This window comes from Brassica rapa, chromosome A05 (genome assembly GCF_000309985.2).
Source record: "Brassica rapa cultivar Chiifu-401-42 chromosome A05, CAAS_Brap_v3.01, whole genome shotgun sequence".
Lineage (NCBI taxonomy): Eukaryota > Viridiplantae > Streptophyta > Magnoliopsida > Brassicales > Brassicaceae > Brassica > Brassica rapa.
In genome coordinates, this window is record NC_024799.2 from 11,809,976 (window position 1) to 11,825,551 (window position 15,576).

The following is a 15,576-nucleotide window of genomic DNA, read 5'->3' on the forward strand; positions in this document are numbered from 1 at the left end:
CCATACTAATCTGATCACCTCCTTCTTCCAAAATCTCAACCTCAAACCCATTGACCATCATCACCATCAACGCACAGAATCTGTTGCGTGTCAATTGATACAGCAAACCTTTCTAACATCCTTTTTCTTAAACTGAATCCATCTTTCAAAAGTTTCCTCTTCAAACTCCCAAGAATATCAGTTCCATACTGGTCCAGTTAAGCTAAGAGCTACCAGCTCCAGTTTCTGTCTATCGTTGTCCTAAAATATCTCTCCACTCGTGAAATCCAGATCCATCGAATATAGGTAATTCAATCTTTTTCAACAAAGTATCTTGATTATTATCAAACACATTCAAAACATTTTGAAAACCTAGCTCCTCTGTTCCTAACTCATTCCGAGGATCCAAGATGGCTATGAAGAGTCCACGATTGCTTTACCTTTTTCACCGATCACATGCAACTCCAATCGATCAAGGATCCGAACCACCGATGATAATTCTTTCTACCTCCACCTTTTTTGTAGTTCAGCCACCGTGTTATCGACGGCGTCCATTAGCATCTTCCAACAACACCATCGCGAAGAATCACCGAGCTCACTGTTTAAACTGAGACTGTCAATAAACTAGTAAAGAGAAGAGACGAGTTCTCCTCGGTGGGTCAAGACAAAGACGTGTTTTATTAGATCAGTGAGTCGAAACCGAGTTACAAAAGGGGAAGAGAACAGAGGAAAAAGTCCGGCGAAGACAAGTTCGTCGGACCGTACAAGTCGGCGAGATGTAAGATGTAAAACCCTAATTCTAGCCGAAAGTAAGTGTAGTGATTTGCGGATCCCCTCCTTGTTGCCTTGTCTCCTCCTTTTATAGATGAATGCTCGTTGACCTAATGTGTCTTGTCTCGATGGGCCTCCTCGAGTAATTGGGCCGACTCATCGGGCCGTTGTGTCAGGTCGTTGAGCCGATGATGTTCAGTCAGTCATCTCATCGACCAAAAGTAGTCTGGAGCCGAGCCGACCACCGGCTTACAAATCGACGAGCCGATCTTCTTTGTTGTAATCATATGTCTGGGTAATTGTCTTGCGGGCCTTTTGGGAGGGCTAGGCCCATACCCAACAGTAAGTCCCCCCAGTTCGCTGGTGAGTAGCGTAGCCGACTCAGCGAATTTGAGAGTAGGGTTTGCGAGACAATTATCTCAGATCTGTGATTTCAATCGACTCCTCGACTATCCAATCGACTCCTCGACTGTGTAGTCAACTTTGTGAGCTCGCGTTCGAGTTTCCGACTGATTTTTATTTAAACCGGTGGTTAGTTCCGGTTTTGATTTGAACCGATTTCGGTTCTCCTCGAGAAGCTGAAAAGTCGCGACGTTTGGTGAGCTCCACGCGCCTTAATGGGCCGACTCTAGGACCATCTAGGTCGAATGATGACGCCTCGGGGTGCGATGCGCTCCTCTCTCTATAAATACCCCCTCTTACTTCTCATTTTCTCCACTCTTCATCCGGCTCAGGTACTTTCTCTCTCTAACGCTCCGCTTCTCTCTCTAACTTTGTAGTCTTAGATCTGAGAATGTCGTCGGGCGGTAGAGGTAAACTTTCTAGGGCCCAGAAAGGGAAAGCCGCAGTGAATGCAACCGAATCGAGTCCTGCACGTATTGTCGAGTCGAATTCCTCGCCCGATTTTGAGACGATTCATCGTGAAGCCATGATGGATACGGAGAACATGGACACGCCCCAGCGAGTCCTCGTTGCTGATTCGGCGCATCAGCTCCGCGAAGAGAGAGAGAGAACGTAACATTAATTTCGAGAGACGGTCAGGGTGGAGCTGATGTCGGAGAGGCTTCCCTCCCCGATTTCGTTCCGTGCTGTTATCATCCGGGGGAAATCTTCGAGGATCTTCCAGCTTTGGCGGCGGAGCAGATGCGTCCTTCTGTCGTAGAGGGACAGCCATGGGAGAATATCGAGGAGACTCGTTCGACTCCTAGCAGCGTGAAAGCTTTATTGAGGGAATGTAGAGGAACCGGGGTGACCTTTTTGATCCCAACTAAATCTCAGAGGCCGTGGTCCCCTCCTTTGGGATTTCAATGCGTCTATGAGTCATACTTTCAGGATGAGACCAAACTTTGGTTTCCGATTCCTTGACTCGTTACGTCTTATGTGAGACGTCGTGACGCGGCAATAAGTCAATTTTTTAATGGCGTGTTCCATACCTCGGTGGCATTGATGGTGACTGCGGCGGAGATCGACGTTTTGATGAGTGTTCGGACACTCGAGGAGTTGACATATACGAAGTCCATGGGCGATGGTTTATTCTCGATCCAGATGAGGCCCAACTACAACGTGATCGTCGATCATCCGTGTAGGACGGCGCACTGGCAGCGTTTCTACTTTTACGTCAAGTCTGACGGTTTTGCCTTCGAGGAGCCGCCCGACGATTCCTTTTGATTTTTGTGGAATCGTAAACTTGGTAGAACGCTGTTGTCAGCTCATCGACTGTCTCTTTTTCTTGTTTTTTGACAAGTTTTCGTTTATTTGCAGTTGATCACCCGGACACGGCCTCTTATCCGGAAGATTTCGTCTCTGATGCTCGTGCAGTCGTTTCGCGCGTCCAAGTAAGATGGAAGGATATCACCATCGAGAGGATTCGACGAGTGCTTGACAGAATCTCGAGGAGTAAGTTTTCCCTTGCGATCACATGTTTTCTTCCAACCCATGTCAGTTCCGAGATTTATTTGAACCGGCTTGCTGATCTTTTTCAGAGGATTGGAGGTCTGATCTATTGCCTTTGATTACCGGTAACAAGCAGCGGTTTTCGATATTCAGTAGCACCGAGCAAAAGATCATCAACGCAGCCAGGGAAATGAAAGAACTTCCAGACTTGAGTGCATTAATCAAGAAAAAGCTGAGCGGGGCGAAAAATGCATCTTCTGCGACTCCTAGCGAGACAACTCCTAGTGGGACGACTCCTCGGGAAGAGACTCCTCACGAAAAGACTCCTCGTGGAGCAATTCCTCCCGCTCATCTTCCTCTTGTGGTTTCCTCCGGACCGTCTACAGGCCCGGCTAACGTCGAGTCTTCGAAGGAGGATCTCACGTTGATCTCTGAACGAGAGACTGCTGAACCATCGGTGACTGGTGGTAATAAGAAGAGATCTGCTCCTGACTCCTCTGCATCGGCTGCTTCTCAAGCGAGGACCGAATCTGATGGTCCTCCGAAAAAGAAAATGAAAAATGAGAGAAAGAAGAAGAAATCTGTTGAGGAACAGTCGGAGCCTGCTGAAGGCGCCGAGAACCGTGAGATCGTTATCGAGAAAGGTTCTTCTCGTGATGCTGCAGCTCGGGGAGTCGTCGACTCGGATAACTCCCCGTCCATCTCTCTGAAGAGGAAGAAGACTGCCCGCAGTCATGGAGGAGAAGATGGTGTCCACCGTGCTGAGACACTTGAAAGAGGTCAACAGATTGAGGGACTCTCGAGGTTATGAGGTTACTCACGAGCGGTTTCGTGTACAAACGGCCATGATTGCTAAGAGCAATAAGCGTTTCTCCAAAATTCGAGATCTCGAGAAGCGTCGTAGTGAGTTCGAAACAGCCAGATCCTTGCAGAGCCAAGCTTTTGGGACAAAGAAATGCCTCGAAGCACTCAAGGAGAGCGGGACCGACATTCCGCAAGAGATGATTGACTTGTTCGCTGAACAACAGAAGGAGTACGAGGCTGCGGCTGAACGCCTAGCTGTCGGAGGGATCCCCGAGGAGCTTCTCTGTCTTTCTCCTCTTCATCTTCGATCCCCTTTTCTAAACGAGAATGTGTGGGCGACGATCGACCCATACGGATCGAATGCGGGCCTGATTGATGCTGGAACCGCTGCTTTCCTTCAAACTCCCAGTAGTTCTCAAGGAGATCATGCGAATGAAGGATCTGTAGAACCGACTGGAAGAGAGCTCGGGGAATCGTCTCTTCAAGAAGGTGGGATCGTTGGCGAGGTCGCAAGGCTCGAGGATACGACCGTTGCACCTGCTTTGGATCCGACTACGCTCTCCACCAGCCTCGTCGTGAATGAAGATCCGCTGGTCCCGGTTCTCGGGACTGGTGTCGCTGTTCTGACTTCTGACTTGGGAGTCGATGAGACGGGGACAGAGCCTGTTAATCTGCTTGAACTCTCAGACTCTTCGACTGAAGAAGAGGGTGGCGAACAATTGGAGGAGACCGAATCCGGTTTTGTTGGTAACCCGCAAAATGAAGAGGGAGCGGTTGACGGAACTGATAGTCTGCCAGTTCTGCCAGCGGACGTGACTGGGGAGGCTTCGGATCAGCTCGCTGCTCAGGTCGTGAGGGTGGCTCCGACCGTGTCGAGGACTAGTTTAATATGTTGTTGTTGTTTCCTTTAGACTTTTGGTTTTTAGCCCTCGGAGGCTTTTGTTGATGTAATATCTGGATTTATTTTTCTTTTGCGACTATCTGTTGTTTCAGACTTTCAGTAAGTTTGTCTTTCTTAGAAGTTATTTCTGAAACAGAGTTTGCCTTAGTCGTGAGATATAGTTTCGTGGACTCGAGAATGCGAGTTAGCCTTCGACGAGTCGCTGAAATCTATTTTAAATGTTGGGTTTAAACGATTTTGGTTTGGCAATCTGGTCGATGTCTTGAATTAAACCGGAGAGTCGATGACTTGGTTTTATCAAATTTTGACACATCATGCCGTCAGTTAGAGTCTTCGATAACAACATAAATTTTCGAGTTTCGAAGACAATCGTTTATACTTTCGAGCAACAACGGTTTTCAAATCGATCTTTAAGTAATCCAAAAAAGAATATTAGGTTGGCCAAGCCCGGCTTTAGAGGATTATAAGATGATTGAAAGTTGTCGTCTCGATCGCACGGGTCCGGACCGCGATACGACCGAAAAATCCCTCGAGCATGTGGCTGATCAGGACATGCCCGTTAGTGGGTGCGAGTGCTAGTACGTTTGTCCGAGAGACAAGGTCGTGCTCGTGCGTAAGGTAAAGGGCTGCCTACGTACCTCTAGGAGAGGATTGTTTTTGTTATAGCTGGACCCGGTAAAGGGCTGCCTACGTACCTCTAGGAGAGGATCAAGCCATTCGTAGTTCGTTTTGGTTAGTGAAAGTAGCAGTGGATGCGCATTCACTTGTTTTTTTTTTTTTTTTTTTGGAGTGAAAGTGACAAGGGCGTCATTCACTCGTCGATTGAGCAAGACTCCTTGAGTGCTCGATCTTCGGGCTTGTGCCTAAGAGTAGTATCGTCGGAGCTGCATTGAGTTCCACGCTCTGGGAACGGGTTCGCCGGTCGACGTCTCGAGTCGGTAGACTCCTGGTTTAACGACTTGAGAAATTTTGTACGGCCCTTCCCAGTTAGTTCCGAGCTTGCCTGCATTCAGGTCCTTGGTGTTTTCGAACACTTTGCGTAGTACTATGTCGCCCAGTTCGAGAGGTCGAGACTTGACCTTCTTGTTGTAGTAACCTTCGATCTGATGCTGATAGTTCTGGATGCGGAGTAGTGCTTGGTCGCGGCGTTCTTCTATAGCGTCCATGGCGTCGAAGAGCATATCGCTGTTGAGCTCGACGTTCTGTGGCATTCTCGACCTTCGCAGACTGGTTACGTTGACTTTGGCGGGAGCCATGGCTTCGACTCCGTGTGCCGTCGAGAAAGGAGTTGATTTCGTTGCTCCTCGAGGAGTTGTTCTGTGTGACCAGAGGACACCGTCGAGTTCATCTGCCCAACATCCTTTTTTGAGATCGAGGCGTTTTTTCAAACCGTCTATTATGATTTTGTTGGTCGCCTCGGCTTGGCCGTTGCTCTGGGGGTATCTCGGACTTGATGTGTTGAGTCGGATTCTCCATCTCTCGCAGAACTCTCGGAATTCGTTCGATATGAATTGGGAGCCGTTGTCAGTCACTATCTCGTAAGGTAGGCCGTAGCGACAGATGATGTTCTTCCATACAAATTGTTGGACCTCTTTTTCTGTGATGCTTGCGAAAGCTTCCGCCTCAATCCACTTCGTGAAGTAATCTGTCAAGACCAGGACGAAGCGTTTCTGTCGAGAACTTGGCATCGGGCCGATTATGTCCATTCCCCATCGCATGAAAGGGTATGGAGCTGTCATCGTTCGTAGCAACTATGTCGGGGAGTGGATCGTCGAGGCGTGTCGCTGGCACTGATCACATCGCTGGGCGTAAGCTTTGCAGTCTGCATTCATTGTTGGCCAGTAGAAACCGAGACTCTTTACTTTTAAAGCAAGTGCTCTACCTCCAGAATGATTTCCTGCAGCGCCTTCGTGCGTTTCAGCCATGACTAAATGCGTCTCCTCGCCATTGATGCACTTCAGAAGTACCTTGGTTGCAGTCCATCGGTGGAGTTCTCCATCGAGGACGACATAATGGGCACTCCGCGTCTTGAGTCGTCTTGCAATCCATTTCTCGGGAGGTAGCTTTCCATCGACCAAATAGTCGATAAAATATGTTCTCCAGTCATTGGTGTCGTTTGACACCTCTTCGAGGACTTGGTTCGCGGGTGTGGCTTCGGTTATTGGTGCTACGATGGCGGTCTCGATGGGAGTCAGGTCGATGCTTGGTTTGTCGATCTTGTGGATAGGAATGGTATGTTTCACCTGATCTCGCAACCTGCTACCTAAGGCAGCGAGAGCATCAGCGCATATGTTCTCTCCTCTGGGGACTTTGGTGAGTTCGAAGAATTTGAAATCTTTGGCAAGTGTTTGAACGATCTTAAGGTATGCGTCCATTCGTTCGTTGCGGGCGTCGTAGTCGCCACTAAACTGACTAGTTACGAGTTGCGAGTCGCAGTATGCGCTGAGGCGTTTTGCCTTGACTGCCTTGGCGAGTCGTAGTCCTGCGATCAACGACTCGTACTCTACTTCATTGTTTGAAGCGGCGAAGCCAAAGCTGAACGACTGTCTGATCAGTTCTCCTGTCGGGGATTGCAGCTGCACTCCTACTCCTGATCCTTTGTTTGTCGACGACCCGTCGACTTGGAGTATCCAATTTTGACTCGGGAGGATTAGATCTTGCTCGAGCTCTGGTGCGAGCTCGACGAGAAAGTCTGCGAGGACTTGAGATTTCGCAGCTGTTCGATTCTTGAAGACAATGTCGTGCTCGCTGAGTTTGATAGCCCACTTCGATAACCGTCCGGATTGATTTGTATTCTGCATTACCGTTCGCAATGGTTGATTTGTCAATACTTCGATTGTGTGCGACTGGAAGTAGGGACGCAGTTTTCTCGCCGCTGTTACAACGGCGAGAGTCATCTTCTCAAGGGTGGGGTATCGAGTCTCTGGATCGGTCATGCACTTGCTCGTGTAGAAGATAGGCTTCTGTTCTCCTCGATCCTCTCGGATGAGGACGCTGCTGACCGCTGTTGAGGATACGGCGATATAGAGGGAGAGTGTATCGCCAGTTTCGGGTTTGGACAATACGGGAGGAGTTGTAAGATACTCCTTGAGTTGTTTGAACGCCTCTTCGCACTTCTTGTCCCAGATGAAGCGTTTGTTTCCTCGCAACAGCTCGTAGAAAGAAAGGCATGTGTCCGTAGACCTGGAAATGAAACGATTCAGGGCCGCGATCCTTCCTGTGAGTCGCTGGACTTCTCTGCTGGTTTTTGGGCTGGGAAGATCAAGTATGGCAGAGATCTGTTTAGGATTTGCCTCAATTCCTCGCTGGGTTACGATGTACCCTAAAAACTCTCCTGAGGTGACGCCGAAGGTACACTTGGCTGGGTTGAGTTTCATACCGTATTCGTTCAACGTCTTGAAGCATTCTTTAAGATGATCCAGATGGTCCGTTGCGCGGAGTGACTTTACCAGCATGTCGTCGATGTAGACTTCCATCGTGTTCCCTAATTTTTCGGCGAACATTTGATTGACGAGTCTTTGGTAAGTCGCACCCGCGTTCTTGAGACCGAACGACATTACTTTGTAACAGTACGTCCCTCTATCGGTGATGAACGCCGTCTTCTCTTGATCATCCGGATGCATCATGATCTGATTGTAACCAGAAGTGCGTCCATGAAAGTCAGGAGTTCATTCCCGCCAGTCGACTCGACGAGTCTGTCGATATGCGGGAGCGGGTAACTGTCTTTTGGGCAAGCTCTGCTCAAATAAGTAAAATCGACGCAAACGCGCCACTTTCTGTTCTTCTTCTTTACGACGACCGGGTTAGTAAGCCACTCGGGGTATCGCACCTCGGTGATTGAGCCAGCTGCAAGGAGTCGCTCAACTTCTTCGTTGACAGCTTTGCTTCGGTCGTGACCGAGCTTTCGTCTCTTCTGGCGAATGGGTTTGATGGTTGGATCGACATTCAACTCGTGGGATGTGATGGCGGGGTTTATTCCTTTCATATCCGATGTCGCCCAAGCAAACGTTGAAGCGTTCTCCTTGAGGAAGTCGATGATTGCGCGTTGCATCTCTTCGTTGAGGAAGGCTCCGACTCGGACTACTTTGCTCTTATCAGAGTCGTCGATGGTGACTTCTAAAATCTCGTCTTTCTGAGGTTGAATTTGCTTTGCTATCGCGTTGATGCGAGGAGTTGATTGTTGCATCTTCACCGTTGCGATGAGTAGTTCGCGAGCGGCCTGCTGGTCTCCGCGAAGCGTCTGCACTTCACCGTTTGGTCCTGGAAATTTCACGCACTGATGATATGTCGAAGACACTGCCTTAACAGAATGTAACCAGGGGGTTGCGAGGATCGCATTGTAAGGAGCTTTCGTTCGGATGACTGAGAATTTGACTGTGCGTATCACTCCGCAGGCATAGACGGGGAGTTTGATTGTACCAATCATTGTCTCAGAAGCACCGTTGAATCCTGTAAGGGAGTGAGATGATGGTTTCATGTCGCGCAGGTCGACTCCCATCTTATCGAGCGTATCTCGAAAGATTAAATCGACTGAATTGCCTGTATCGATCAACACTTTAGCGACGTCACACTTCGCAATTCCTACCTCGACTAACAGTGGGTCGTTGTGAGGTAAATGGACGCCGATGGCATCGTCTGGTGAGAAAGTGATTGAAGAATCATTCTCAGGTTTCGATGGCCATATCTTCGAGGTTACTGCCTGTCGTCGATGGTCCTTTACTGACCGAACGGAATCGCCGCAAGGAGGTGAGCCACCCATGATTACGTTTAGGAAGTTGGACTCGACGACTCGTTTGTTTCTCAGTCGAGTCCTCAAGTCGCTAGGCGAGTCTTCGATGATGGGTGAATTTTTGACGATGGGCGAGTCCTCGACAACGGGTGAGTCCTCGATAACAGATTTGTGTCCGTCCTCATTTTTGGACCTCGCCTCCTCGATTCTTCGTCGTAAGTATGAATGTTTTGGTCGGTTGAGCTTGATCCTGAGGTCTTCCGACTTTGAGTTGAGCTTCTCACGAAGATCGATGACTCGTGGCCTAAGGCGGGGTCGAGCACTCGAGTCCTCGATTTTCCTAGCCTTGGATTTTTCGATGATTGAGCGGAGATCTCCGTGTGAGTCGTATGTACGATCAGATGTCTGCGACTTTCGCCTGAGCTTGTTTCTTAAGTCGTTTGACCCTTCTGATCCTATGCTCTCGTTTGTTCGTTTGCTGGAATACTCGCGTGAGTCATGGACTTGTTTATCCTCTTCTTCATCTGAGGAGGAACTGGGTCGTGCGAGGATGACTTGTACACGTCGACGATTACGCGGTTGCTCCTCGTCGACTTGTGCATCGCCGTCATCTTCTTCCTGCTCTTCTGGCTTGTCATCCTCAGTATGCTTCGGCCGAGTTCCAGACTTATCCTGATTCTTGTGAGTTTTCTTTTCTTTGATTTTGCTCCAGCTCTTGGTGCCGTTTGGACTAAGCTTAGGGAGCTCAACGTTTGATGTTCCCTTTTCGTACGACGAGAAGAGGGCATCTACCAAATGCCTGCAGCTCCTTGTATTGTGTGCCTTAGACTTGTGGAAGCTGCACCACATGTTTGGTTCAGCTGATCCAGGACTTGACACCGGAGGTGTCGAAGAGGTTTGCGGCTTTTCATCGTTTTCCCAGACATTCCAACCTTTTTCGCGTACGACGACAGTGGGTTGTGGGGACGCGTTTTTGTCTTCGACCACATAGACGAAACTTTTCGGCTGGTTAGGCTTATTGCCTGAGGAGTGCTGACGGGGTTCCTGGCGTGCCTCGGGAGCTTTGGGGACGGTTGCCAGTTTGGTTGTCGTGTTCAGTTTCTTAAGTATCGCCGCAGTGTCTTCTTCTATTCGGATGAAGTTGTTCGACCTGGCGATTGCGTCCTGGAGCGAAGTGGTTGGATTTCTGTAAAGATCCTCGTGAAACAAGGACTTGAAGTAGAGAGTATTCATCAGTGCGTCGACGACAACGCTGTCGGGGACTTGGACTTTCGAAGCGACTGCTTTGAATTTTTCCATGAAGTCGCGGAGGCTTTGGCTTGATCCTTGAGACAGATTCCATAAGTCGGACAGAGTTGCTCCTTGTCTTGTAAACATGATGTAGTGCTTGAGGAACGCAGTCGTCAGATCGTGGAAATCGTTGATGGAGTCGCGCTACAATCCAGTGAACCATCCGAGGGCTGGTCCTTGAAGACTTTCCACAAAGAGACGACAGTAGCCAGCGTCTCTTTCTTCCTCAGAGAAGTTGGTTCGACCCATCGTGATGTTGAAAGCAGTGATGTGGTCGGTTGGGTCTGCCTTTCCGGCGTAAGTCGGAAGGCGAATTTTCTCGGTCGGCCGGTAACGTACGTCGGTGATCTTCCGGGAAAATGGGGTTTTTAGGATTTCGGCGATGACACGTTCGATCAGCGGCGCTGAAGTAGGTCCTTCGAGCATCCGGTCTTTCATGTCCAGGATTGATTGCTTAAGCTCAGCGAGTTCCCGGACGGTAACGAGGTCGACGCCGCCAGGCGTTTGGACCTGTACGGCACTCGTGTTTGCGGGGTTTCCGGCACTGGCTGTTCGGTAAGTGTCGAACAGTTGTTTTCGGACCGTCGTAGCCGGATCTCCTGAGCCTCCGGCCAGCGGAGCTAGAATGGCGGCGATGGCGGCGAGTTGCTCGGTCGTCGCCTTTTGGGTGGCGTCTTGCTGCGCCATCCTCTCGAGTATGGTTACTGCAAAGGCCGCTGCTGTTGGAGCGCCTTCAGTCACAGGCGACTCGTCGTCGGACGGCGAGTCGGGTCGAGTCATGATCTTTTGCTGACGCTACACTGTCTGCCCCACGGTGGGCGCTAACTGTTTAAACTAGGACTGTCAATAAACTAGTAAAGAGAAGAGACGAGTTCTCGTCGGTGGGTCAAGATAAAGACGTGTTTTATTAGATCAGTGAGTCGAAACCGAGTTACAAAAGGGGAAGAGAACAGAGGAAAAAGTCCGGCGAAGACAAGTTCGTCGGACCGTACAAGTCGGCGAGATGTAAGATGTAAAACCCTAATTCTAGCCGAAAGTAAGTGTAGTGATTTGCGGATCCCCTCCTTGTTGCCTTGTCTCCTCCTTTTATAGGTGAATGCTCGTTGACCTAATGTGTCTTGTCTCGATGGGCCTTCTCGAGTAATTGGGCCGACTCATAGGACCGTTGTGTCAGGTCGTTGAGCCGATGATGTTCAGACAGTCATCTCATCGACCAAAAGTAGTCTGGAGCCGAGCCGACCACCGGCTTACAAGTCGACGAGCCGATCTTCTTTGTTGTAATCATATGTCTAGATAATTGTCTTCCGGGCCTTTTGGGAGGGCTAGGCCCATACCCAACACTCACACACCAATTGATAGAGTATATAAACTTCTATTTAATCGCAACCAAACTCAATCCAAATCGCGTATATAATATAATAAGCAAGAATCAAATTACACTCTTGGTATCTGAATTTGAGAAATCGCTGCCTAACCCGTTAGATGATCTTCTCCTCAATCCAAATTCCAAAAATATTTAGAATTCGAATTACAAAAATAATTAGGAAGACTCTAATTCAAAAAGAGTATCCTATTGATTTAAATCTGCCAAGTCAAATCCTTTAAACTCCAACGGCTCCTTCTTCTCTGCTCCTCTCTTCAGCTCCTCTTCTCACGTAAACCTTATCCAGCTTATCACATTTCTGCTTATGCTTTCTCTTTCCAAAAACGACAAGCTCTAGGTAACACAAAAGACCAAAAGTCTTCTGCAATGCTTTTCTATCTTACTGGTCTCTACTTGATACTTATTATGCCTGATTGCAGGAATAACGGAGCAGGAATCACTCTGTATTTACACTTCATACAATTTTCGGACTTGAACTCTCTCCTGTTCTCTGGCTTCTTGGTAAGACCATTGGCATTTCTTAAATTTCTTTTATGAGATTATCAAGAATGTTTCAACACTGCATCACCTTCAAATTCTATTTTTTCCTTCATTGTTACAGAGTTCATGTTATTGTAAAGTAGATTCAAAATTAAATAAAGTACTTATTTAAAAAAAGAGTTCAAGCTAAATTACAAAATTATACCTAAATCAATAACTAGTTTAGCTCAGAAAGTTTGAAACATGGAACAAAGATCTAGTAATCAACCCTAGGGTAGATTGAAGACATCAGCATTTACGATCACTTACTATGATACACTAGAAGAACAAAGAGTCTCAACCATTCCATTCACAGCTTCACTTTTCCTCTGGATTTTCTGTGACATTCTTCTGTAAAGCCTCTTCAACATTTGGTGTTGTGTTCTCTTGTTGGGATTGATCTGTGTTGGGCTGCAAAGGAGGAGGCTGGGATGGTAAGTTCTCTGTCTGAGATGCTGAATTCTCCTCTTGTGATGATGGTTCTACAGTGATCTTCAGGTCTTTATCTTGGCCACTCGGTGAAACAGATCCTTCAGTAACACCTTTGCTTGGATCTTCTTTGTTATCTTGTTTTGGAGGATTAGGAGTCTCTGAGTGAGGTGCCTGTTGTGAAGGATCATCACACTCAGCTTCATTTCCTACAGAACCTTGTGATTCATCATTAGTTTCATCTCCTTCATTCATAGATGCATTTTCAGCTTCAACCGTTTGACTTATAGCTGCTGCATCTTTAGCTTCAACCGTTTGACTTATTGCTGCTGCAACTTCATCTTCAACTGTTTGACTTACAGCTGCTGCACCTTCAGCTTCAACTGTTCGATCCGTAGCTGAATCTACAGTTGGTTTTGCTGTCTCAGAATGTGGCGTTGCCTCTTTATTAACCTTTAGATTAATTTTACCAACCATCTTGGGCGACTGAACATCAGCTGTCGTAGAAGACATTTTTGCTGTAGTGGCGCTTCTCATAACGCGACCATATTTAGGGGGAAAAGACTTGCCACTGTACAACTGCACACATCTTGAGCAATGCCATTCAGATTTAGGAACACCTTTGATATTGTTAGCTTGTAGACATTTCAAGTGATATCCCTTTTCACAGGCATCACAAATCAGCAGCGTCTCTACTTCGTTGATGGTTCCTTGGCACATCTGGCATGTCATTGCTTTGCTCATATACTCTCTTGAAGGTGGATTCCACAAGAGGTTTTGTTTAGCCCTCGGTTGCAGTACCTTGTGGATAATCTTAGCGATTTCAGCATGGTGGTTGTTTCCAAAAGGTGAAGAGGTCTGACCATAAGTCACTCCTTTCATGCCTGGGAATGCACCTGGCTGAGGTTGAGACACGAAGGGTCTGAAGCTCGGATCTGTGACTCTTGAAGAGCTCGGAAGGTGAACTTTGCTCTCTGATGGAGTTCCAAATGATATGGTGGAGGAACTGGGATGAGGTTGGGCAGACCAAGATGCAGCAGCATTCCCATAATAATTTCCACCAGGAACTGCTGGTTTACAAGAAGAAGTAATAGTTTAGAGATACACTTGTCCACAATGAACCAAAAAAATATGACCATAACACTCAAATTAGACACAAAATGAAACCTAACAGACGTTTGAAAGAGCACAACAGAAATGATATGCAAAGGCATAAAACACCTGTAAACTTCTTAAAGACAAAACCTAAAAAGAGCACACTGAAAAACCGGAAAGTTTGTTGATAACTTCAAAACCAAACAATGGGTAAGTTTGTGAACTTCTAATGTATACTATTAAGCCACCACCCATATCAAATCAACCAAATGACCCAAAAAAATATCCACCATCCAATACCAAAACTGGAGTAAATTCGTCCAGCTGATGATAACTTGGAAAATAATATGGGGACAGAAGAATGTACGTAAGGTCAACTTACCTGGTCCGTGTGAAGAAGCACTGGCATGCACATCCGGCTTAAACTGTGGTCTAATCCCTGATGCATCCTTAACGAAATGGGTTCCACTTGCATTAACAGCACTACCGGATACCTTCATCTCGTTATTAACCCACTGATGTCCCATAGAAACACTACTTGCTGCAAAAAAAAGCATACAATGAACAAGATTGTCATGACTACTTACTGAGACTATTAGTAAGCATAGTGAGTCATACCCGGAGTTAAATGAGCTGGAGATGTATAGATAGTGGGAACTACAGTGTTCTTCTTCGCATCTTCCATCTAAAAAAAGACACATTAATGACAAAAACAAATCGTATTAGATCAAGGAGGCAACTTTTGATTCGAATCAATCAATTGAAAGCAAAAAAGAAGAAACCTTTCTCTTGCCAAGAGAGAGCTTCTCGGAGATGGTTAACTTAGGAGCTCGGAACCCTAATCTCTGATCCTTGAGCTTACCGTTCAAACCCAGATCTTCAATCACAGCTCCGATAGCATCCCTGCCGATGATATCCTTTGGAGGAAACTCTTGACACATGTCTACCAGTTTCGATTTAGCTTCAACCATTAGCTCAAGCTCCAATTCCGTCGGGGGTTTGCCTCCTCGGATCCTCCGTAGTGCGGACAAGACGAGAACAATCTCTGCTACTCTGTTTACTTCCCCGTCGAATCGCGGTTTCTTTGACGGTGGAGCTGCACATTCTCCCTCTCCCTCTCCCTCGAGATTCGTCGGTACATCGGTAGCCGCCGCTTCCATCCTCAACGTGAGAGAGAGAGAAAGAGAGAGAGAGAGAGAGAACCCTAGAAGAAAGAGAGGGAGATCTGAGAGTTTCCTCGGAGTTTTAAAATTTTTGAAAATGAAAATGTAATCGCGCAAAACCTAATTTTCGCGGGTAAAAATTTGGGGGAAAAGAAAAAAGATTTTGAGGATAAAAGACGAGAGCCGATTTACATAAAGAGATTTGCAGCAGCAGAAGGATTTTAGAGCGAGAGAGGACGGACGGAGCGTGTTTTCGTTGCTATTTTCTACATAGATAATTATTTATTAATATATATATTTTAACAGCTGTATCATTGTTTTTTTGGGCTAAGAATTGGGCCTGTATAAATTGATGTCTTTTTTACAGTGTAGCCCCCATGGACTTCTTCTGCGTCTTCTTCTTCTTTTTTTTGTAATGCAGGTTATATAACTTTTATTTAAAAATATATTGAAACCTAAAATTTATTTGTTCAGCAAAAAGAAAGTCAGTTATCTCTACTCTCTTAACCATTACAAATCTTTTAGAGCGTAGAGAAGTCTGTTTTTTTGTTCTTTTTGGTGTAAATCTTTGATCTTTAATCGATAATGAGTTCTCCTTTTCGGATTTTGTTCTTTGCAT

General features: G+C 46.9%; 1 protein-coding gene across 3 annotated transcripts; it reads right to left on the bottom strand.

Moving 5' to 3' along the window:
* Window positions 1–12,371: 12,371 nt before the first annotated feature.
* On the bottom strand, window positions 12,372–15,207 carry LOC103868613. 3 transcript variants are annotated; one of them, XM_033291500.1, is made up of 5 exons: window positions 15,078–15,207; window positions 14,577–14,998; window positions 14,413–14,479; window positions 14,177–14,335; window positions 12,372–13,769 (listed from the first exon to the last, which is right to left on the bottom strand). In XM_033291500.1, exons 2-5 carry the CDS (start codon window positions 14,952–14,954, stop codon window positions 12,589–12,591), a joined length of 1,785 nt encoding a protein of 594 aa, XP_033147391.1. In that variant the 5' UTR covers window positions 14,955–14,998; window positions 15,078–15,207; the 3' UTR covers window positions 12,372–12,588. The 3 variants fall into 3 exon arrangements, with proteins under 3 accessions (XP_033147391.1, XP_009144947.1, XP_009144948.1); XM_009146699.3 differs by having other exon boundaries at window positions 14,577–15,205; XM_009146700.3 differs by having other exon boundaries at window positions 12,372–13,766; window positions 14,577–15,204.
* Window positions 15,208–15,576: the final 369 nt, after the last annotated feature.

What these genes read in the sequence shown, in the direction of transcription:
- LOC103868613 (XM_033291500.1), bottom strand. Translation starts at nt 14,954, where the DNA reads ATGGAAGCGGCGGCTACCGATGTACCGACGAATCTCGAGGGAGAGGGA. An exon ending in TCCAGCTCATTTAACTCCGG is followed by an intron (nt 14,336 to 14,412) that starts GTATGACTCACT and finishes TTTTTTTTGCAG; the next exon opens with CAAGTAGTGTTTCTATGGGA. An exon ending in TGCTTCTTCACACGGACCAG is followed by an intron (nt 13,770 to 14,176) that starts GTAAGTTGACCT and finishes CTTGTAAACCAG; the next exon opens with CAGTTCCTGGTGGAAATTAT.